Here is a 22,727-nt window from a genome sequence, read left to right as displayed (position 1 = left end):
CACCTACAGAGCCTGCTTAAAGAGCTTCCCCGCCTTTTGCAACATTATTTCTTGAATTTACAGTCACCATCTTTGACAGTGGAAATCAGATCTGGAGTTTATTTGATGTGGAGGTAAATTCTTCTTCCACCGTACCTAATCCACATCAGTGGCTTTATTTTCGTCTGAGTTAAATCCCAATTTTACTTTAGAGGAGTGGACATTTCATGTTTTGTGCCTCACACGCCAAAGTCTGTTTAGTTGAATATTTAATTTGCCGAATTTAGGGCCTGATTACGATCTTGGCAGATGGCATACTCCGCAACAAACGTGACGAATATCCCATCCGCCGCATTACAAATTCCATTATATTCTATGGAACTTGTAAAACCGCGAGATGGGTATCCGTCACCTTTGTGGCAGAGTATCCCATCCGCCAAGGTCGTAATCAGGCCCTTATTCTCTGCTGCAGTCCCTTATTTTAATACTGCAGCTCACTGCTTTGTTTTATTTTTGCATAGGAGCCTCCACCATTTTAAGCATTGCTTATTGCTTTTTGCTTTTGTACCTGCTCTATGCCAAAATTATTACGCTTTTATCTGCTGTTCTCTTTGAGTGACCATAAATGTGCATTTGTCAACACTGTTCTCTTCACTTCGATTATAGACGGTAGTAATAAAGATGATGATATATATTGCATAGACACTTTTTGGTTATTCTTTTATGTAAATGTTTCACATTCCAAATACCCTCATCGGCGGTATTGTGATTTTCCATGTTTCATTTATGGTTTATATCCTACAAACCCTCCTCCACTGGTAGGGTTCTTATACTTTTTATTACAAAAGTTTGCCAGTTCCTGATGTTTTTATGTATGTTCATAGATGATGTATTTTAGTTATTAGTAATGTTTTTTTTTACCAACACACGTACACTTGCATTGTGAAAGTCTCACGCCCGGCGCTCACTAGTATATTTCTCATGCTAATCACCCCACTAAGGGAAATTTTGTTTAGCTGGTGAAATACTATAAAAACCTAAGTTTTACGTGTTAGTTGGAGAGGACTATTTAGTTCTGGGTGACTCTGTGAAAGACACAAGCATGATTTTCCAGTGTACTTGGACTGCTGAGAGCATGAGGGCTGTGCTAATTTGTTATGAGGTGATTTTGGAACAAGCAGAATACAGGACGCCATACAGACATGCCCCTTTCCCATTATTGGTTCGATGATATCCTTGTCTCTTTTTGTTGCAGATGTCTGTTTACATGGGTGTAGTAACCAAAGGAAATTCCCTTTTTTGGGGGAGCAAAGGGACAAAGCCCTTGGATTTGCGTCAACCACAGGGGCAGTGCTACTTAATTGCAAGTCTCACCCACACCACCCAACTCGTCAAATGGAAACATTTATCACTATAAACGTATGAATGCTTTGATTTCATGAGTCCTAGGTACCTCACTCATGTTTATGCTGAACTGTGAATGAGTTTGTAATGTTTTAAAACCGTGGTTGACATAGTATTTTACTTAACTAATTTATGAAAATGATGCCTTAAAACCTGCATTTGAGCTAGTGAAATAGGCTGTCTCTTGTAGATACAAATATTTCACTTCAAATGCTCTGCTAAAATTAGAGACCACCATCACAATTGCTTATGTGCTAACATGTGATGGACACATCCTGAACACTGCCTATATTGTGCTATTACCACTGGCTAGGAATACCTCTGGTACACACATTAGAGATTTTTCCTGTTCACGCGACACTTAGGTTTGAGGGAGAAGAGCTTCTTTTGTTTGCATCAGTGCACTAAAATCATCAGAGTGAACACTGCCAGAGCCTTAAGCTTCGCTGCTTTCACTGTAATCGGTACAGGAGGCAGAGGTGGGGGCCACAGCTTAACCCTCAAGCACAGACTAATGTGGGAGAGATATAGTCAGGAACGGGATAATCTTCCCTTTCTAGTGTTACCCCTGCCCAGTATATCTCTGCTTGGGCATCACCATAGGAGAGGAATCCCCGAGCAGGGTTCTGCCCACTAGACACAATGTGGAGGGTAGGGGTGCCCAGGTATGGCATATTACTCCCTTTCCAATTAAGAACCACAGCAGTCTTACTGTCCCCTTTCCACAAGTGCGACAGCTAGGAGGATGCACCACCTAATCGGTCCACTCCAGGGGTTTAGAAAGTGACACTAGCCATCAAGATAAGTGGTGGGGCTTGGCATGCACTGGCATCCGCCGCACTGCTTGACCCTCGGAGCACATGCAGTCTTTCTGTCCCTCTAGGAGGCATGTTGGAGAATTTACCACCAATCTGTCAACCTGTGGCATGTGTGGATCCCTGCCCTGCATATTTACAAACCCAAACACACTGCCTAAACCCCCAATTTGTTTTTACTTTTGGAAGATGTGGAGCTGCAGTATTTAGGCCTGAGGTTTCAACACCCAGCGAAGCTTATCTTCACATGGTATCTGAATTATAAGAAATGGCAAGGAAGTCAGATTGGTTTTGCTTGCATGGATTCACTCAACTTTTTCTATCTAGAATGCAGTGCAAATATCAAAGGATGAGTGGAAAAAAGACAATTTCCCCCTATTGATTTGACAGGAAACTCTGAAACTTTTAGCCCACCTCAAAAGTCCTGCTATCCAGCGTTTCCACACATCTGATAAAAATAATATCCCACATTTGTGGGATGGCTTATTCCACAGGACTGGAATGGACCAAAATAAATTTCTTCACTCAGTCTTTGACATTTGCTGGAAATTCTGGGTAGGAAAACCTGGGATCCATTCAAGACTCGCCACTCTGGAGATTCCCAGGAATATCTAGATTTCAGAATGCCAGGGTTTGGTAGTATTCAGTGGGTATTGCCCAACCCCGGTCATCCACTTGGTAAGAGAGAATAAATTGGGTTATTGTGGGCATAGCATTGAAGTGTGTCCGACATTCTAGGTAAGAAAATGTACTTGGACCAGTGCAAACCATACTACCCTGGATTATCCTTGGTCTTTGGTTTCAGCCATGTGTCAAATACAGCAGCAACTCAGTTCCTAAGGATCAATGTAACTTCAAAGCAAAATTCTTAACATTGCCGCTGTTTGTTTGGGCTGTTTCTTATCCCAGGTGATTGGTCCACCCAAACACGTAGGGAACTAATTTTTTATTGGCAGAAGTGTAGGAATGCTCAGTGGTAGGACCTTTGTCGATCCCCACGGAGTTCAAAACTTTCCCTAAAAATATGCAGAAGTTATGTTATTTTAGCCAATGTTTGAGTTGGCAGAACAATCGGGGTAACAAAAAGTAGTGGGATCCAGGGAAGCTACACCATCCAGAACTCTCCCAAGTGTCAAGTTGCTAGAAACATCTGGGATTGGTAGGTTTCTGTGTGTGCCAGCCAACCCTGGGCCCAAATACAGCAGCTGCTTGCATCCAAAGAGTCAATGTAATTTAAATATAAAAGTCGTAAGGTTTACGCATTTTTTTTCTGGGCCGTTCTTGTCTTGGGCAATAGGCAGGGCCACTGGACTTATGTGGCAGTGAAACACTAAATTATGCAGCAAACGTCGGCAAATTACATGGCACAATACAGCACATTTTTGACCGTATTACTTTATTGTTTTGTGTTTGTGCACATAGTACCACTGTCTGGGCAAAGATTTCACCTCACTGGTATCAGTTTAATAAGTACAGAAATAAGCAAATGAAAGATGACCAGTTAACCTTTGTGAAAGGCATTTAGCTGCATGCAAACACATATTGCCACGTTTTTTAGAAGCTTTTGTCCTTTTGAGCTGGAAACAACCTTTTAAAAAAAATAAAAAATAAAATCTATAGATAATGTGCCAGATGATTGGTTAAGAGTCCAATGTGGCAAATCCATAAGTATGCAAAAAAAGTCGTGGGATCGCAAAATGCCAGTGGCTCTGGCAATCGGTGCACCCACACAAGTGTAGGTACTGTGCTTTTAAAAGGAGAAATGTGAAACCCTGAGAGGTATAATTTTTGCTGGTCCCTGTGAATTTCAGAACATTTGTCTTGTACTTGAGGAATTGCCAGCATGTCGCATGCTGGGAATTCCAGTGATTTGTAAGACCAGCAGAGGCTTTTGAAGTGACAGTTACCCGAATGCTGGCGAGGGAGCGCCATGTTTTCTGTGCTCCGTTAAGACTAAGAAATAAAGCACACAATACTCTCTACCCTTGTGTGGCAGTATTTGTGGAGGGCCGTGATTGTAACATTGGAGACGAGTGCCAGCTGTAACAAAGGAGCAACGAACCCACCAACATGACGAAGAAGTAAATACCGAACTCAGAACCATTAGAAAACAACCCATGCTTCCGACAACAGATAATTTGTATTAGGAGTAAGGCGCATTAGTAAAGTTTAGCATTGGCAGGCAAGCACTTACGGAGCAGAAGCTGGCGTTTCATTTTTGAGCAACATGAGGGTTCGACTATAAAAACATACGTGCAGCCACATTGCATAACAATAAGCTCTATTTCCCGCAAAAACAAGATGCATAGCGACATCGTGGCACCATATTGGGAATTCGGGAACAAATGTATAACAAACTGCAGGGAAACCACTTGAGTTTACAAGAGATTTTTTTGTCAGTGCTTGTCCATCAGCGACAGGCACACTCATAAATCCAGTCAACAACACACAATATCTTGGGCAAGAGATATAAGCCAAGTGATAAGCACAACATAAAGAATTATCAGCAACACTGACGACTATTGTGTAAAACAACATAATTTCATTTTAAGAAAAGTATTAAGACATTTATATTAATAATCGTTATAATGGCAAACAACAACCAAGGAATAGTACCACTACCTTTTATTCCTTACCCAGTCAGGTAATCCACCTATTCCATGGGAAGAGTGGGTGGATATGTTTGAAAATTATTTGGTAGCATTAGACGGCCAAGATTTACGACCTGCAAGAAATAAAGCAATACTTCTCAGCACTTTGGGACTAGAAGGACAATGTATATTCAGATATTTGCCCGTGGTAGACCAGGATGGGCAACAAGTGTCAGATGTATTCAAAGAAGCAATGAAAAGATTGCAGAAAAGATTTGCGAAAGAAGTTAATAATGTTATGACAAGGCACAAGTTTTATACCCAACCACAAGGGATAGGAGAAAGTATAGATAAGTTTGTTTCAAGATTAAGAGAACTGTCTGTCAAATGCTAGTTTGGGAAAATGACAGAGGAATAAATATGCGACCAATTGATCGTAGAGTGTTGAAGCAGGAAAATGCAAAAAAGGCAGTGGGCAGCAAAGACCCCGACATTAAAAGATGCTATTGATATAGCGAAGATAGTAGAACAGTCTGAATATTGCATGAGGGAAATGGAAAGGAAGGACAAAGGAAATTAAGCTTGAGCTGACGTTAATAGTGTAATTAAAAGAGATAGTGATGTTTTGGCAAATACTTAGAGAATGCATAAGTCTAATAACAAAAGTACATGCAGCAATATTGGCAAATCTAATAATAAGGTGTGCAAAGAGCGTGGAAGCAAATTTCATAACACAGAGTGAGTTGTATTTTACGTTAGAAAAAGAATGTATGAAAATTGGGAGAAGGGGGCATTTTGCACGCATGTGTAAAACTGGATCCAAGTCTAGAGTAGAAGTTATCCATGAAGAGTATTTAGACACTAATCCAGATGGTTACCAGTGAGAAACGATAGACATAAGTGGTTACATGTTAATAAAAATTGAATTCCAAAAAAGACAGATAGAGGAAAAAGTTTATGTAGCGGTTAGTGGTCCACCAATTTTAGGCTGGTATTATGAATACGACTTGCACATTTAAGTAGACCCAAGAGCACAAAATCGAGTTATGTTAGTAGAAGACATGACACTTTAAAAGTGTTTAGAGGAAAATAAGGAAGTCTTTACTGATAGATTAGGAGAACCCAAAGGGATATGCGCATAAGATTGTGTTGAGAAATTATGCAGTTCCCATTCAACACAAGGTGAGATTAGCAACACGGCTGCAAGAATATCAACTTACTGTTGAATATATTCTGGGGTGGCGTAATGTCCAGACAGATTGTCTAGCCTGTCTACCACAGGATTGGCAGGAAGTAGTCAAGGAACATGTAAAAAAATGTGAAAAAGAAGGAATGGTGGTGAGTGTTGATGATGTAGTAAAGTGTACCCAAGGCATAGAATTACAAGAAGAATGGTGTAAGAGTATGGAAGATGATGCAGTCATGAAGGGGGTAAATAAAATTATCAAAGGAGGAGGGAGATGCGAATGTACAGTGAGTATACATATTAGACCATTTATAAAGGTGTTAGAAGAATTGTCATTGACATTGTTGTGAAGGGGGACAGTTTTATTCCTCCTGAGGTTGTAAGACGTAAATTAGGTCAAACTCTAGCCAAAAGAACATCTTTGGAAAAATTGTAGTGGCCTGGTACCGATAGAGATGTGGATGATTTGGGTAGAAAGATGTATAGATTGTAAGGAAGGTGAAGAAATGTTTGAAGTGATGAGCAAGATAAATTAAGCGAAATACCAGACCCTGGAAAAGCTTGGCATACCATTTGCATGGACTTTATTGGCCCATTAGGTGGGGTTGGATGTAATTTGAAATGTGCACTAGTGATAGAGGATATTCATTTGAAGTGGTTGATTGTCAAGTTCTTGAGGGAAATCAATACTGGAAACACTATTAAATCTTTCGGGAGGAAGGTTGCCCTGTAAGATTGATTGCATATACTGGGACAAAATTAGTTTCAATTGAGATGGAGAAATTTCTAAAATCATGTGGGATATGTCACTCTCACACCTCTTTCTATAATCCACAGGCAAATGGAATAGTTGAAAGATGTAATCAGACGGTGAAAGGCGTTATTCTAATGGAATTAAGCAGTGGAAAGAATGTGCGTACAATAGTGTACGATTTAGTGTGGGCTTATTGCATTTCAAAACGTACAAGATACCTTTTGAGGTAATGAGAGGAAAGAAGGCAGGCACGAAAATGAATCCTGCTTGGATGTCTGCATTGTTTGACGGTAAAGGTGAGGTGGAAACACCTATCCAGAAGGTTAATTTGAAAAGTGGCATATAAAAGTGAGATTTAGTGAAAATAATATCTGGGCGTGTGGAAGGTGGTCTTAAAACATTCCGTGGACCATACAAAGTGAAGGAAGGGATTGACTTCTGTGTTGTGTTGGAGAATGATGAACAGTGGAATAAAAGGAAAGTAACTCTCTACAGTAGAAGCAACAATGGGGAGAAAAGGAAAGTTGAATTATTGAAGAGTAATAAAACAATAGGAGAGAACTGTAGTCAGACATTGGATGTTGGTCATGGAATGCAAACCAGAGAGGTAACTCCAATGTGTCGTAATATTCTAAAATATTTGCATGATTATGTTATGTGTTTTACTTGTAGCTAGAGGAGTAGGTATCTTCCAAATAAGTTATAGCATGTATATTGGTTTACCAATATATATTTGATTTCCTTTCATATGCAAGATTTTATGTTTGAATTAGTTTGGCAAAATGTACTGTGTTTATATAAAGGGGATATGTTGTACTTGAGTAATTCCCAACATGTGTTGCATGCTTGGAATCCCAATGATTGGAACGACCAGCTGAGGGTTCTGAAATGACAGTTACCCAGAGGCTGGCGAGGGACCGCCATGTTTCCTGTGCCCCATTAGGACTAATACATAAAGCACAAGATAATCCTCTACCCTTGTGTGGCAGTATTTGTGGAGGGCCGTTATCATAACATTTCTGTCACAGAAATGTGAAGAAATATATATTTGTTCTAAAAGTGTGATATTTGCAAGGCATTTATTGTGAAAGAGTAATGGGATCTAGTCAAGCTAAACCATCATGGACTTCTTTGAGTGACTGGTTTTCAGAAATGTATAGGGCTGCTAGGTTTCCCTCCATGCCAGCCAATCCGCGGCCTCTATACCATAACTACACACTTTCCAAGAATCAATGTAACTTCAAAGCAAAAGTCTTGACATTTCCATAGTTCATTTCTCGGCCTCTACATTTATTGGGGGAGTGCTGGATGGTAGGACATTTTTGCATTTATTGAGGATTCTGGTAGTTTCCATTTAGGTGATTTGAGGAAATTTTTTGATTTCACCTAAAAGTTTGACATTCATAGGTCATTTTGGATATGAAAAAATGGTGGTGGGATCCATACAAGACACTACATTATAGACTCGTCAGTCTCTAGTTTTTCAGAAATATCTTTAGTTGGTAAGTTTATTTGAGTGTTGGATGACATTAGGCCGAAATGCATCATGCAGCTATTGCCACAAAAGCCTTAGTTGTCCAGACATAGCTTCTGCTCTTCACTGGTCACGTTTTGGGGCCTTTCCTGTACTGCCCCATAGGTCCACCCACTCATTTGGAATAAAACGTTTTTCGGGAGAAGTGTGGGAACGCAGATTGGTAGGACATTTGTTCTGTATTGTCTTTATATTTTTTGACTTTCGGTTACAAGTTTGTGTGCACAGAAAGACACATTTTGTGAAATACACAGAGGATGTTCTAGAATTATGGGTAGTCCAGAATTGAGAGTGGAACAAAAAACCCAGCTCCCTAATCTCACATTCTTGGATATATTTGAAAACTGCATTGTGTTCCCATTTTTATTAGATTTTTCCTTATGAAGTTGATGCTTGGTGAATACACAACAAAATATTGTAAGCGATAACTCGGTTGATTGCCCTGCATGATATGGGGTTTTGGACATCTTACATAAAATAAATATATATATATATATATATAAAAAACTGTGACTGGAAGAGTCCTGATATAAAGGTAAATTAACTTCATGGATCGACCCTCAATGCAAAAACTTACAGATGAAAACCTTATTTAGTATTTCTTTTTTCCCCACTGAGCATCACACAAAATACTCATTCATTACTAAAGTCATAACTTTGACCAGTCTTTTTAAATAGCCAGCATTCTGGATTCGCATATGTTTGCCTCACGGACTGCAATAGATAGAAACCATAAAAATGGTAAATACTCACTACACGGATCAAATTGCAAAAACTGTGGTGGAAAAAATATCTTCTCCCGCTCTGCCTGTTTTTTAAAAAGCCAGGAAGAAGAAGGCTATACCAGAACAGCAACCCTTTTCCTGATGCCACATTTAGAAAAAAAACATTCTTGCCTATCACTTTTTCTCAGCAAACCCTCTGTACCCCCAAGGTGATCACAATTTAGATAATTACAAAAGCTACGATTTTTTTTTTTACCTACTCTTCCTGTTTCCAAAACCTGGTAAGGTGCTATTAAGGCACAGCAATATTTATGTTGCTTGTAAAAAAAAAAAACACATTCTTGCACAGCACATTTTGCCCTGTTTTTAACAAAATCTAAATATTGCCGTAGTTTGGTTTTTCTCCCTGATTATCTCCAATATGAGTGGAATAAAGGATGTTTGGGTATCTTTTGTGGAAAAGAAAGTTATGAAGCTTGAAGCGCGAACTGCCTCAAAAAAATGCTCCACCATGAGGAAGGAAAGGCTTAACAGCGAAATGATATGTGGCGTACCACCCTAAGCTCTTGAGTCTTTTGGTTTCAAAAGTATTGTTTGCTTCACACTTTTGTAGACTAAGCTATATTTTTTTTAACTCTTAAGCAGAGTGAAACTTGACAGGAGTTGCTTATCGAATACGAGGCTGATTTGGTAACTTCATAGTGAGTTAAAGATTTAATACTTTATTGAGAACGGTGAATTTGAATGTCCTGGCATGACACGAGTAGTGCAGTACTAATAAAAAGATTCAAGACTTTGCAAAGACACTGCATTTGAGCGGGTAACGTAGGCTGCCCCTGAGTATGCTAAATGTGAACTTATTTCACATCAGTAGAAAAGTGGTCCTATTTAATCTCCTGCATAATTGTTGATGGATCCTTCAGTGTGTTTTTGTTTGCCTCCAAGCAGGTCGTGCCATGGCAGTCAGCTGCCTTGTTTCACGTGGGCACAAGACTTTTGTCAGCAGATAAAGATCTCCTGGTGAAACTGAGAAAAAGAACCGGCTACTCGTTTGTGAACTGTAAAAAGGCATTAGAAAAGTTCAGCAATGATTCTAAGCAGGTGGGTACTGCACATGTGTACAAGAGAAAAGCCTAAAATGCTAAGTATAATAATTGTAATTAAAATGGAACAACATGCCTACCACAGTAGTACGTTTCTGTAATCGGTTGTATACTGTTTTTCGTTTTGTCTTGTATATTTCACAATACACTGATCTGACCACAGTAAAATAAAGCACCGAACCAAACATAAGGAGAAAGAAAAATCCAATTTTGGAGAGTAAATGGTGCAAATTTGTGGATGGTCTCCAAAACAAAAGCTGTTTTAAGATGGCTAGGATCCTGTACCCTGAACAAGGTGCAAATTAAGTCAGATATGCACAATATATTATAGGTTCCAAAACATTAAAGTTTAGTTACTTGCTGCTGTACATTATACAATTTATTTGAAGGTTTATTTGCTGTGTCAGTGAGAGTACGAATGTTCCTAAATTCATGTTTGAAACTATCATTTAAAAAAAGAAATATATGTGTATATATATATATATATTCCAAACACAAGTCCCGGAATACAGGAGCTCATACAGCGGTCCTGGATGGGCTCCGAGAAGCCCTAATATATCTTCAAACACTCCCTTGAAATAACAGGAGAACCAGGACACCTCCAAAATACAGTATTCCTTGAATTAATTTATTCCAGCATGAAACATCCAACGCGTTTCGGCATCCGCCTTACTCATGGATAAATTTTTTCTAAAGTGCTCACCTTAAAAACCAAATTGATCACAAACATAGATGACGGACAATTCTTAAATACATCAACCATAAAACACATAGTGTGGCGGCCATCTTAAAGTGTCCAAAGAATTGATTCACACATTAATTTGTACCCCATTTTTTTACAAAATTGCTCCAGTTTGTTCTAATATCCATTGCCATCCTTTCGTAAAATGTATCATGATGTTATTGCTCAACATATAAAATCTAAAAGGAAGAATACAATATTAAATGATGTTAATAGATTCTAAAATTCGTTAATCCAACATTAAAGTATACAAGATATAAATATTCCATAAAGTTAATCATCCTCTTAAAAAACTATAAATATTCTCAGATATTGTAACTATATCCTCTATTGGCACCCAAATCGGAATTAATACCATTATTACCATTTAATCCTACAGCGCCCAAGTGGGTATAAATACATTTAAGTATTGCTATATTCCTTATAGGTATTCAGTAATTTAAATATATTAAATATTTGTACCAAATTTAGAATGAATACCATTGATTGACATACCATCTTGATGGACATATATACTTTAAAAAGATTTCTTTGGACGATATCTTGCTGCCCTAGATGTTATATCAGCAGATCTAACTCATATAGTGGACCTTTTCAAATTACATAGTCAGATATACATGTTCTTTTACTGTGGCAAATGATAAGAGAAACCACTGAATATTTTTCAAAAAAATATTGTTTTTATCTTCCCATACATGTCACCATTAATCAAAGTGTTATTCTAAAAAATGCCGCCTCACTTCCTCACCTTGTATCAAAAATTCTATGCCAAATAACTACCCTAAATGGATACTCAACTCCTCACTTGAATTCAGCCCGATAGGTTCTAACGTCTCAAAGTCTATTATATATCTAGACTCTAAAATACGTAGCAGTTTTTCTCTGTTACCACCCCTTTTGCTGATCTTCACTTGATCAATGACTACAAACTTAAGTAAATTCTTGTTGCCAAAGTGTTGGTTAAAGAAATGCCTAGCTACTGGTTAATTCTTATCATAGTTTTTAATAGCTCGTCTATGTTCCAGAACTCTCTTCTTCGCATTGTGAATTGTACTGCCCACATATAGCTTATTGCACGGGCATATCAGGCAATACACACAGTAAGATGTATTACAATTGTAACTTCCCCTGATTGCAAAGGTGTCTGATCTACCTGGAACAGTCAATGTCTTGCAGCTATTGCTGGTTTTACACGCTTTGCATTTCATACAACAAACAAAACCATCCACTATGGTATTCTGTAGGCAACCTCCCAATGTCACATCGTTGCGACATAGATTGTCTTTGAGAGATCTACTTTTCCTAAAAGTTATTTGAGGATTATCTTCAATCCAACTTGTCAGATGGGGGTCCGTCTGTAAAATATGCCAACTCTTATTTAGAATGGTGCGTATTTTATATGACTGATTGTTATAAGTTGTAATGAATCTAATGGAGTCATTCTCCTTTACACGACCCCTTTTAGTCCCATACAGGACATCAGCTCTATTCAAAGATTCAACTTTCCGTCTAGCTTGATCAATAACCTTCGCCCCATAACCTCTCTTCCTAAACCTCTCACACATGACTTCACATTCTAGTTGGAAATCAGCTGTCTCACTACAGTTTCTCCGAGCTCTCAGTAGCTCCCCGAACGGTATACTGCGTATCAAAGTCCCCGGATGAGCACTATGAGCACATAGCAAGTTATTACCAGCTGTTGTTTTCCTATACAATTTAGATACCAATTTGTTGTCTCTTACAGCGATTTCAACATCGAGGAATTCAATACACCTCGGGTTTAGATGCTCAGTAAATCTCAAATTGTACTCATTAGTGTTTAGATCCCGCACAAATTGTAGAGCTGCTTCCTCATCACCTCTCCAAATTACAAAAATATCGTCAATGAAACGACACCATAGGACCACATTGGACTCAAATTGGGTTAATTTATCTGACACCTGCTCCTCCCACCAGCCCATAAACAAATTTGCATAGCTGGGGGCAAAGCAGGTGCCCATAGCTGTCCCTTGTAACTGCCTATAAAGATGGTTATCAAAGATAAACAGATTATTTTTAAGGCAGAATTCTATCATAGTACACAACATCTCTGAATGGAAAAAGAAGGACAATGATCTAGCTCGAAGAAAATGTCTAATAGCTTTTACCCCCAGAGAATGATCTATGCTGGTATAAAGGCTGGTCACATCCAATGTTAACAATAGGAAATCATCTTCCCAATGAATGTCATCAATAATCTTAAGGAAGTGTGTAGTATCCCTTATATACGAAGGTATTGATTCCACAAAGGGACGTAAAAAATAATCAATATATTTTGATGTGTTCTCTAGGAGAGACTCCATAGCTGAAACTATAGGTCTCCCTGGGGGATTGACTAACTCCTTGTGAATCTTAGGGAGAAGATAGAGTATTGGAATCTTTGGATGGTCACACTTGAGAAACAGGAATTCATCCCATTCTATCAATCCTTGATCTCTCCAATCAATAAGCATGTCATAGTATTTTACATTCATTAGTTTGACATCTCCCCAGCTTATTTCTTCATAACACTGAGTGTCACTGAGCTGTCTCATTCCCTCTGCCACATACTTTATGGTGTCTTGAATTACTACATTGCCCCCCTTGTCAGATTGTCTAATGACAATAGCATGATTGTAAGGAAATGCCTCCTTGGCATGGTTGCCCCCTGACTTTTTGCCTTTGCTGATGCTATGTTTACAATTGAAAGTGTGCTGAGGCCTGCTAACCAGGCCCCAGCACCAGTGTTCTTTCCCTAACCTGTACTTTTGTATCCACAATTGGCAGACCCTGGCATCCAGATAAGTCCCTTGTAACTGGTACTTCTAGTACCAAGGGCCCTGATGCCAAGGAAGGTCTCTAAGGGCTGCAGCATGTCTTATGCCACCCTGGAGACCTCTCACTCAGCACAGACACACTGCTTACCAGCTTGTGTGTGCTAGTGAGGACAAAACGAGTAAGTCGACATGGCACTCCCCTCAGGGTGCCATGCCAGCCTCTCACTGCCTATGCAGTATAGGTAAGACACCCCTCTAGCAGGCCTTACAGCCCTAAGGCAGGGTGCACTATACCATAGGTGAGGGTACCAGTGCATGAGCATGGTACCCCTACAGTGTCTAAACAAAACCTTAGACATTGTAAGTGCAGGGTAGCCATAAGAGTATATGGTCTGGGAGTCTGTCAAACACGAACTCCACAGCACCATAATGGCTACACTGAAAACTGGGAAGTTTGGTATCAAACTTCTCAGCACAATAAATGCACACTGATGCCAGTGTACATTTTATTGTAAAATACACCACAGAGGGCACCTTAGAGGTGCCCCCTGAAACTTAACCGACTATCTGTGTAGGCTGACTAGTTTTAGCAGCCTGCCACAAACCGAGACATGTTGCTGGCCCCATGGGGAGAGTGCCTTTGTCACTCTGAGGCCAGTAACAAAGCCTGCACTGGGTGGAGATGCTAACACCTCTCCCAGGCAGGAATTGTCACACCTGGCGGTGAGCCTCAAAGGCTCACCTCCTTTGTGCCAACCCAGCAGGACACTCCAGCTAGTGGAGTTGCCCGCCCCCTCCGGCCAGGCCCCACTTTTGGCGGCAAGGCCGGAGAAAATAATGAGAAAAACAAGGAGGAGTCACTGACCAGTCAGGACAGCCCCTAAGGTGTCCTGAGCTGAAGTGACTCTAACTTTTAGAAATCCTCCATCTTGCAGATGGAGGATTCCCCCAATAGGGTTAGGATTGTGACCCCCTCCCCTTGGGAGGAGGCACAAAGAGGGTGTACCCACCCTCAGGGCTAGTAGCCATTGGCTACTAACCCCCCAGACCTAAACACGCCCTTAAAATTAGTATTTAAGGGCTACCCTGAACCCTAGAAAATTAGATTCCTGCAACAAGAAGAAGGACTGCCCAGCTGAAAACCCCTGCAGCGGAAGACCAGAAGACGACAACTGCCTTGGCTCCAGAAACTCACCGGCCTGTCTCCTGCCTTCCAAAGATCCTGCTCCAGCGACGCCTTCCGAAGGGACCAGCGACCTCGACACCCTCTGAGGACTGCCCCTGCTTCGAAAAGACAAGAAACTCCCGAGGACAGCGGACCTGCTCCAAGAAAAGCTGCAACGTTGTTTCCAGCAACTTTAAAGATCCCTGCAAGCTCCCCGCAAGAAGCGTGAGACTTGCAACACTGCACCCGGCGACCCCGACTCGACTGGTGGCGATCCAACACCTCAGGAGGGACCCCAGGACTACTCTGATACTGTGAGTACCAAAACCTGTCCCCCCTGAGCCCCCACAGCGCCGCCTGCAGAGGGAATCCCGAGGCTTCCCCTGACCGCGACTCTTTCGAACCTAAAGTCCCGACACCTGGGAGAGACCCTGCACCCGCAGCCCCCAGGACCTGAAGGACCGGACTTTCACTGGAGAAGTGACCCCCAGGAGTCCCTCTCCCTTGCCCAAGTGGAGGTTTCCCCGAGGAACCCCCCCCTTGCCTGCCTGCAGCGCTGAAGAGATCCCGAGATCTCTCATAGACTAACATTGCAAACCCGACGCTTGTTTCTACACTGCACCCGGCCGCCCCCGCGCCGCTGAGGGTGAAATTTCTGTGTGGACTTGTGTCCCCCCCGGTGCCCTACAAAACCCCCCTGGTCTGCCCTCCGAAGACGCGGGTACTTACCTGCAAGCAGACCGGAACCGGGGCACCCCCTCCTCTCCATTCTAGCCTATGTGTTTTGGGCACCACTTTGGACTCTGCACCTGACCGGCCCTGAGCTGCTGGTGTGGTGACTTTGGGGTTGCTCTGAACCCCCAACGGTGGGCTACCTTGGACCAAGAACTGAGCCCTGTAAGTGTCTTACTTACCTGGTTAATCTAACAAATACTTACCTCCCCTAGGAACTGTGAAAATTGCACTAAGTGTCCACTTTTAAAACAGCTATTTGTCAATAACTTGAAAAGTATACATGCAATTTTGATGATTTGAAGTTCCTAAAGTACTTACCTGCAATACCTTTCGAATGAGATATTACATGTAGAATTTGAACCTGTGGTTCTTGAAATAAACTAAGAAAAGATATTTTTCTATATAAAAACCTATTGGCTGGATTTGTCTCTGAGTGTGTGTACCTCATTTATTGTCTTGTGTATGTACAACAAATGCTTAACACTACTCCTTGGATAAGCCTACTGCTCGACCACACTACCACAAAATAGAGCATTAGTATTATCTATTTTTACCACTATTTTACCTCTAAGGGGAACCCTTGGACTCTGTGCATGCTATTCCTCACTTTGAAATAGCACATACAGAGCCAACTTCCTACATTGGTGGATCAGCGGTGGGGTACAAGACTTTGCATTTGCTGGACTACTCAGCCAATACCTGATCACACGACAAATTCCAAAATTGTCATTAGAAATTGATTTTTGCAATTTGAAAAGTTTTCTAAATTCTTAAAAGACCTGCTAGGGCCTTGTGTTAGATCCTGTTTAGCATTTCTTTTAGAGTTTAAAAGTTTGTAAAAGTTTGAATTAGATTCTAGAACCAGTTTTAGTTTCTTAAAAAGTATTCCAACTTTTAGAAGCATAATGTCTAGCACAGATGTGAATGTGGTGGAACTCGACACCACACCTTACCTCCATCTACAGATGAGAGAGCTAAGGTCACTCTGTAAACTAAAGAAAATAGCAATGGGCCCCAAACCTACCAAAGTACAGCTCCAGGAGCTTTTGGCAGAGTTTGAAAAGGCCAACCCCTCTGAGGATGGCAACTCAGAGGAAGAGGATAGTGACTTGGAGGACAATTCCCCCCTACCAGTCCTATCTAGGGAGAACAGGGTCCCTCAAACCCTGACTCCAAAAATAATAGTCAGAGATGCTGGTTCCCTCACAGGAGAGACCAACACCTCTGAAATCACTGAGGATAACTCCAGTGAAGAGGACATCCAGTTAGCCAGGATGGCCAAAAGATTGGCTTTGGAAAGACAGATCCTAGCCATAGAGAGGGAAAGACAAGAGATGGGCCTAGGACCCATCAATGGTGGCAGCAACATAAATAGGGTCAGAGATTCTCCTGACATGTTGAAAATCCCCAAAGGGATTGTAACTAAATATGAAGATGGTGATGACATCACCAAATGGTTCACAGCTTTTGAGAGGGCTTGTGTAACCAGAAAAGTGAACAGATCTCACTGGGGTGCTCTCCTTTGGGAAATGTTCACAGGAAAGTGTAGGGATAGACTCCTCACACTCTCTGGACAAGATGCAGAATCTTATGACCTCATGAAGGGTACCCTGATTGAGGGCTTTGGATTCTCCACTGAGGAGTACAGGATTAGGTTCAGGGGGGCTCAAAAATCCTCGAGCCAGACCTGGGTTGACTTTGTTGACTACTCAGTGAAAACACTAGATGGTTGGATTCAAGGCAGTGGTGTAAGTAATTATGATGGGCTGTACAATTTATTTGTGAAAGAACACCTGTTAAGTAATTGTTTCAATGATAAACTGCATCAGCATCTGGTAGACCTAGGACCAATTTCTCCCCAAGAATTGGGAAAGAAGGCGGACCATTGGGTCAAGACAAGGGTGTCCAAGACTTCAACAGGGGGTGACCAAAAGAAAGGGGTCACAAAGACTCCCCAGGGGAAGGGTGATGAGACAACCAAAACTAAAAATAGTAAAGAGTCTTCTACAGGCCCCCAAAAACCTGCACAGGAGGGTGGGCCCAGAGCCTCTTCACAAAACAATGGGTACAAGGGTAAAAACTTTGATCCCAAAAAGGCCTGGTGTCATAGCTGTAAACAGCATGGACACCAAACTGGAGACAAGGCCTGTCCCAAGAAAGGTTCCACTCCAAACTCCCATCCAGGTAACACTGGTATGGCTAGTCTCCAAGTGGGATCAACAGTGTGCCCAGAGCAAATCAGGGTCCACACTGAAGCTACTCTAGTTTCTGAGGGTGGGGTGGATTTAGCCACACTAGCTGTCTGGCCGCCTAACATGCAAAAATACAGACAGCAACTCTTAATTAATGGGACTAGAATAGAGGGCCTGAGGGATACAGGTGCCAGTGTCACCATGGTGACAGAGAAACTGGTTTCCCCTGGCCAATACCTGACTGGAAAAACTTACACAGTCACCAACGCGGACAATCAGAGAAAAGTACATCCCATGGCAATGGTTACTTTAGAATGGGGAGGGGTCAATGGCCTGAAACAGGTGGTGGTCTCCTCAAATATCCCAGTGGACTGTCTGCTTGGAAATGACCTGGAGTCCTCAGCATGGGCTGAGGTAGAACTAAAAACCCATGCAGCAATGCTGGGTATCCCTGAACTGGTGTGTGTGAAAACCAGAGCACAATGCAAGGCACAGGGTGAAAAAGTAGAGCTGGAGTCTGGAAAAATGGCCCAGCCTACCAAGAGAACAGGAAAGTCAGTTGGGAAACCAACTGCAACACAGCAAAAGAAAGGGAACCTCTCTTCTCAGGAAGAAGTTCTGCCCTCTGAGGGAACTGAGCCTTTGGAACTTGAACCTTATCAGGTTGAGCTCTTAGGCCCAGGGGGACCCTCAAGGGAAGAGCTGTGTAAGGGACAAGAAACCTGTCCCTCTCTTGAAGGCCTTAGGCAGCAAGCTGCTGAAGAGTCCAAAGGCAAGAAAAATGGAACACATAGGGTCTATTGGGAAGATGGGCTCCTGTACACTGAGGCCAGAGACCCCAAACCTGGTACCACTAGGAGAGTGGTAGTGCCTCAGCTGTTCAGAGAGTTCATCCTAACATTGGCCCATGACATTCCCCTTGCTGGACATTTGGGACAAACCAAGACGTGGGAGAGGTTAGTCAACCACTTCTACTGGCCCAATATGTCCAACATGGTTAAGGAGTTTTGCCTCTCCTGCCCCACCTGTCAAGCCAGTGGTAAGACAGGTGGGCATCCAAAGGCCCCCCTCATTCCACTTCCAGTGGTGGGGGTGCCCTTTGAAAGAGTGGGTGTGGACATAGTTGGTCCACTGGAACCTCCCACAGCCTCAGGAAATATGTATATCCTGGTAGTAGTGGATCATGCTACCAGGTATCCTGAAGCTATTCCCCTTAGGTCGACTACTGCCCCTGCAGTAGCCAAGGCCCTCATTGGTATCTTTACCAGAGTGGGTTTCCCTAAGGAGGTGGTGTCTGACAGAGGTACCAACTTCATGTCAGCATACCTAAAGCACATGTGGAATGAGTGTGGAGTGACTTATAAATTCACTACACCTTACCATCCACAAACTAATGGCTTAGTTGAGAGATTCAACAAGACATTAAAAGGCATGATCATGGGGCTCCCAGAAAAACTCAAAAGGAGATGGGATGTCCTCCTGCCATGTCTGCTTTTCGCTTACAGGGAGGTACCACAGAAGGGAGTAGGGTTCTCACCCTTTGAACTTCTGTTTGGTCATCCTGTAAGGGGACCACTTGCCCTTGTTAAAGAAGGCTGGGAGAGACCTCTCCATGAGCCTAAACAGGACATAGTGGACTATGTACTTGGCCTTCGCTCTAGAATGGCAGAGTACATGGAAAAGGCAACCAAAAACCTTGAGGCCAGCCAACAGCTCCAGAAGTTTTGGTATGACCAAAAGGCTGCACTGGTTGAGTTCCAACCAGGGCAGAAAGTCTGGGTTCTGGAGCCTGTGGCTCCCAGGGCACTCCAGGACAAATGGAGTGGCCCTTACCCAGTACTAGAGAGGAAGAGTCAGGTCACCTACTTGGTGGACCTGGGCACAAGCAGGAGCCCCAAAAGGGTGATCCATGTAAACCGCCTTAAGCTCTTCCACGACAGGGCTGATGTCAATCTGTTGATGGTAACAGATGAGGATCAGGAGGCAGAGAGTGAACCTCTCCCTGATCTTCTGTCATCAGACCCAAAAGATGGTACAGTAGATGGAGTGATCTACTCAGACACCCTCTCTGGCCAACAGCAAGCTGATTGTAGGAGAGTCCTACAACAGTTTCCTGAACTCTTCTCCTTAACCCCTGGTCAGACACACCTGTGTACCCATGATGTGGACACAGGAGACAGCATGCCTGTCAAGAACAAAATCTTTAGACAGTCTGACCATGTTAAGGAAAGCATCAAGGTGGAAGTCCACAAGATGCTGGAATTGGGAGTCATTGAGCGCTCTGACAGCCCCTGGGCTAGCCCAGTGGTCTTAGTCCCCAAACCTCACACCACAGATGGAAAGAAAGAGATGAGGTTTTGTGTGGACTACAGAGGGCTCAATTCTGTCACCAAGACAGATGCTCATCCAATTCCAAGAGCTGATGAGCTCATTGATAAATTAGGTGCTGCCAAATTTCTAAGTACCTTTGACTTGACAGCAGGGTACTGGCAAATAAAAATGGCACCTGGAGCAAAAGAAAAGACAGCATTCTCCACACCTGATGGGCATTATCAGTTTACTGTTATGCCCTTTGGTTTAAAGAATGCCCCTGCCACCTTCCAAAGGTTGGTGAATCAAGTCCTTGCTGGCTTGGAGTCCTTTAGCACAGCTTATCTTGATGATATTGCTGTCTTTAGCTCCACCTGGCAGGATCACCTGGTCCACCTGAGGAAGGTTTTGAAGGCTCTGCAATCTGCAGGCCTCTCTATCAAGGCATCCAAATGCCAGATAGGGCAGGGAACTGTGGTTTACTTGGGACACCTTGTAGGTGGAGGCCAAGTTCAGCCACTCCAACCCAAGATCCAGACTATTCTGGACTGGGTAGCTCCAAAAACCCAGACTCAAGTCAGGGCATTCCTTGGCTTGACCGGGTACTACAGGAGGTTTGTGAAGGGATATGGATCCATTGTGACAGCCCTCACTGAGCTCACCTCCAAGAAAATGCCCAAGAAAGTGAACTGGACTGTGGACTGCCAACAGGCCTTTGACACCCTGAAACAGGCAATGTGCTCAGCACCAGTTCTCAAAGCTCCAGATTATTCTAAGCAGTTCATTGTGCAGACTGATGCCTCTGAACATGGGATAGGGGCAGTTTTGTCCCAAACAAATGATGATGGCCTTGACCAGCCTGTTGCTTTCATTAGCAGGAGGTTACTCCCCAGGGAGCAGCGTTGGAGTGCCATTGAGAGGGAGGCCTTTGCTGTGGTCTGGTCCCTGAAGAAGCTGAGACCATACCTCTTTGGGACTCACTTCCTAGTTCAAACTGACCACAGACCTCTCAAATGGCTGATGCAAATGAAAGGTGAAAATCCTAAACTGTTGAGGTGGTCCATCTCCCTACAGGGAATGGACTTTATAGTGGAACACAGACCTGGGACTGCCCATGCCAATGCAGATGGCCTTTCCAGGTTCTTCCACTTAGAAAATGAAGACTCTCTTGGGAAAGGTTAGTCTCATCCTCTTTCGTTTGGGGGGGGGGTTGTGTAAGGAAATGCCTCCTTGGCATGGTTGCCCCCTGACTTTTTGCCTTTGCTGATGCTATGTTTACAATTGAAAGTGTGCTGAGGCCTGCTAACCAGGCCCCAGCACCAGTGTTCTTTCCCTAACCTGTACTTTTGTATCCACAATTGGCAGACCCTGGCATCCAGATAAGTCCCTTGTAACTGGTACTTCTAGTACCAAGGGCCCTGATGCCAAGGAAGGTCTCTAAGGGCTGCAGCATGTCTTATGCCACCCTGGAGACCTCTCACTCAGCACAGACACACTGCTTACCAGCTTGTGTGTGCTAGTGAGGACAAAACGAGTAAGTCGACATGGCACTCCCCTCAGGGTGCCATGCCAGCCTCTCACTGCCTATGCAGTATAGGTAAGACACCCCTCTAGCAGGCCTTACAGCCCTAAGGCAGGGTGCACTATACCATAGGTGAGGGTACCAGTGCATGAGCATGGTACCCCTACAGTGTCTAAACAAAACCTTAGACATTGTAAGTGCAGGGTAGCCATAAGAGTATATGGTCTGGGAGTCTGTCAAACACGAACTCCACAGCACCATAATGGCTACACTGAAAACTGGGAAGTTTGGTATCAAACTTCTCAGCACAATAAATGCACACTGATGCCAGTGTACATTTTATTGTAAAATACACCACAGAGGGCACCTTAGAGGTGCCCCCTGAAACTTAACCGACTATCTGTGTAGGCTGACTAGTTTTAGCAGCCTGCCACAAACCGAGACATGTTGCTGGCCCCATGGGGAGAGTGCCTTTGTCACTCTGAGGCCAGTAACAAAGCCTGCACTGGGTGGAGATGCTAACACCTCTCCCAGGCAGGAATTGTCACACCTGGCGGTGAGCCTCAAAGGCTCACCTCCTTTGTGCCAACCCAGCAGGACACTCCAGCTAGTGGAGTTGCCCGCCCCCTCCGGCCAGGCCCCACTTTTGGCGGCAAGGCCGGAGAAAATAATGAGAAAAACAAGGAGGAGTCACTGACCAGTCAGGACAGCCCCTAAGGTGTCCTGAGCTGAAGTGACTCTAACTTTTAGAAATCCTCCATCTTGCAGATGGAGGATTCCCCCAATAGGGTTAGGATTGTGACCCCCTCCCCTTGGGAGGAGGCACAAAGAGGGTGTACCCACCCTCAGGGCTAGTAGCCATTGGCTACTAACCCCCCAGACCTAAACACGCCCTTAAAATTAGTATTTAAGGGCTACCCTGAACCCTAGAAAATTAGATTCCTGCAACAAGAAGAAGGACTGCCCAGCTGAAAACCCCTGCAGCGGAAGACCAGAAGACGACAACTGCCTTGGCTCCAGAAACTCACCGGCCTGTCTCCTGCCTTCCAAAGATCCTGCTCCAGCGACGCCTTCCGAAGGGACCAGCGACCTCGACACCCTCTGAGGACTGCCCCTGCTTCGAAAAGACAAGAAACTCCCGAGGACAGCGGACCTGCTCCAAGAAAAGCTGCAAC

General features: G+C 43.1%; 1 protein-coding gene across 1 annotated transcript in view; it reads left to right on the top strand.

The window, feature by feature from the left end:
• Positions 1-22,727, top strand: part of TSFM (Ts translation elongation factor, mitochondrial) — a 59,253-nt gene that overhangs the window by 14,139 nt on the left and 22,387 nt on the right. Inside the window, exon 2 of the mRNA XM_069230919.1 lies at positions 9,937-10,089. Coding sequence (XP_069087020.1) covers positions 9,937-10,089 — 153 coding nt within the window. The remainder of the gene's footprint in view (positions 1-9,936; positions 10,090-22,727) is intronic.

The sequence above is a fragment of the Pleurodeles waltl genome, chromosome 4_2 (genome assembly GCF_031143425.1).
Source record: "Pleurodeles waltl isolate 20211129_DDA chromosome 4_2, aPleWal1.hap1.20221129, whole genome shotgun sequence".
NCBI classification, from domain to species: Eukaryota; Metazoa; Chordata; class Amphibia; order Caudata; family Salamandridae; genus Pleurodeles; species Pleurodeles waltl.
This window is presented reverse-complemented; position numbering and strand designations above follow the sequence as displayed.